Source organism: Priapulus caudatus, unplaced genomic scaffold (genome assembly GCF_000485595.1).
Source record: "Priapulus caudatus unplaced genomic scaffold, Priapulus_caudatus-5.0.1 Scaffold113, whole genome shotgun sequence".
Lineage (NCBI taxonomy): Eukaryota > Metazoa > Priapulida > Priapulimorpha > Priapulimorphida > Priapulidae > Priapulus > Priapulus caudatus.
The window spans coordinates 202,751-204,386 of NW_014577174.1; the positions used below are offsets into that span (position 1 = coordinate 202,751).

General features: G+C 52.0%; 1 protein-coding gene across 1 annotated transcript in view; it reads left to right on the top strand.

Moving 5' to 3' along the window:
• Window positions 1–1,636, top strand: part of LOC106805407 (multiple epidermal growth factor-like domains protein 8) — a 37,152-nt gene that overhangs the window by 32,938 nt on the left and 2,578 nt on the right. Inside the window, exons 19-20 of the mRNA XM_014806980.1 lie at window positions 189–531; window positions 1,014–1,281. Of these exons, the coding sequence (XP_014662466.1) occupies window positions 189–531; window positions 1,014–1,281 (611 nt within the window). The remainder of the gene's footprint in view (window positions 1–188; window positions 532–1,013; window positions 1,282–1,636) is intronic.

Sequence of the window (1,636 nt, forward strand, 5' to 3'; positions counted from 1 at the left end):
GTGATAAAACTTCGGCTATTATCTTAAAAAAAGTCAAATTTGATTATTTCTTTCATCTCACCTGTCTGCACTCCATCCCGCTGCCCTTCCCTTATACCTCCCATCCAACCATTCCCCATATCTGCGCCTCAAAATTCTCCGCCCACGCGCCTTCGCCCCTCTCCTTGCCCTCCTCCCTATCTGCGTAGAGGTACTGCGTTACGGTTACCGTGACGATTCCTCCGCGCATCTGGGGAGACGGCCTGCCTCACGGTTACCGTGACGACGACGTCCCGTGTGTGTCGTTGCAGACGGAGTTTGTTCTGGGGGAGGGTATCGGCGACAAGACGCAGTCGACGCTCGGCTCGGTGCCGCCGCTCGCCGGCCACACCCTCACCTACGTCGGCGACTCCACGCTCGTGCTGCTGGGCGGCTACGCGGCCGCGGACCCCGGGCCGGGTGGCTTCTCCGGCAGGGTGTACCGCTGCGTGATGCCGGCGCCTGTGCGGCAGCGCTGGTCGCGCCTGCAGACGCACGGCGTCGCGCCGATCGGTGAGTGCCCCACGCGCTGGAGTTAATGTGCTGCATGTGGGTGTAGTTATGTGTGTACGAATGTTCACTTTATTCTGTGCATGTACAGAGATAATGGTCCGGTTACATTATTTATTAATGCGAGCATGCTTTTTTTGATTATATATATATATATATATGTATAATTACCTCCGCCAGGGGGTTTGTGCGTTGGTTTGTTTGTGTACAGCCTAACTGGAAAAGTTATGGACGGATTGTCATAAAATTTTTAGGCTTGGTCAGAAATGGATATATAATGAAAATTTTTTGAAATGATAAAAAAAATTTCCATGTAATAATATTGTGCAACTGTTCGAATATTGATGTGAATCCTATGATGGATTTAATTTATTATTGTGTGGTTTTACCCTTGTAATGAGTCTGAAGTAGTATTGAAAATGTCATCAGTCACACGTTGCCAGGCCTGTCGTTTCCTATATCTACCGTATGTCGTCCGTCCTCAGGTCTGTACGGACACAGCGCCGTCTACCACCCGCCCTCCGGCGCCCTCTACGTGTTTGGCGGCTACGAGTACTACATCAACCGGACGAGCATCTCTGCGAAGCTGTACGCGCTCGATCTGCTCACGCTCGCCTGGCAGCTGCTGGCGCCCATCGGCAGCGTGCCCGTGCCGCGCTTCTTCCACGCCGCCGTCACGACGAACGACTTCATGCTCGTCGCCGGCGGTCGCACGGCGAAGAGGGAGTTCGACAACGTGCTCGTCATCTACAGGTAGGTTCACCTGTTGTACTGGTCATCTACAGGTAGGTTCACCTGTTGTACTGGTCATCTACAGGTAGGTTCACCTGTTGTACTGGTCGTCTACAGGTAGGTTCACCTGTTGTACTGGTCATCTACAGGTAGGTTTACCTGTTGTACTGGTCGTCTACAGGTAGGTTCACCTGTTGTACTGGTCGTCTACAGGTAGGTTCACCTGTTGTACTCGTCATCTACAGGTAGGTTTACCTGTTGTACTGGTCATCTACAGGTAGGTTCACCTGTTACCCTGGTCGTCTACAGGTAGGTTTACCTGTTGTACTGGTCGTCTACAGGTAGGTTCACCTGTTGTACTGGTCGTCTACAGGTA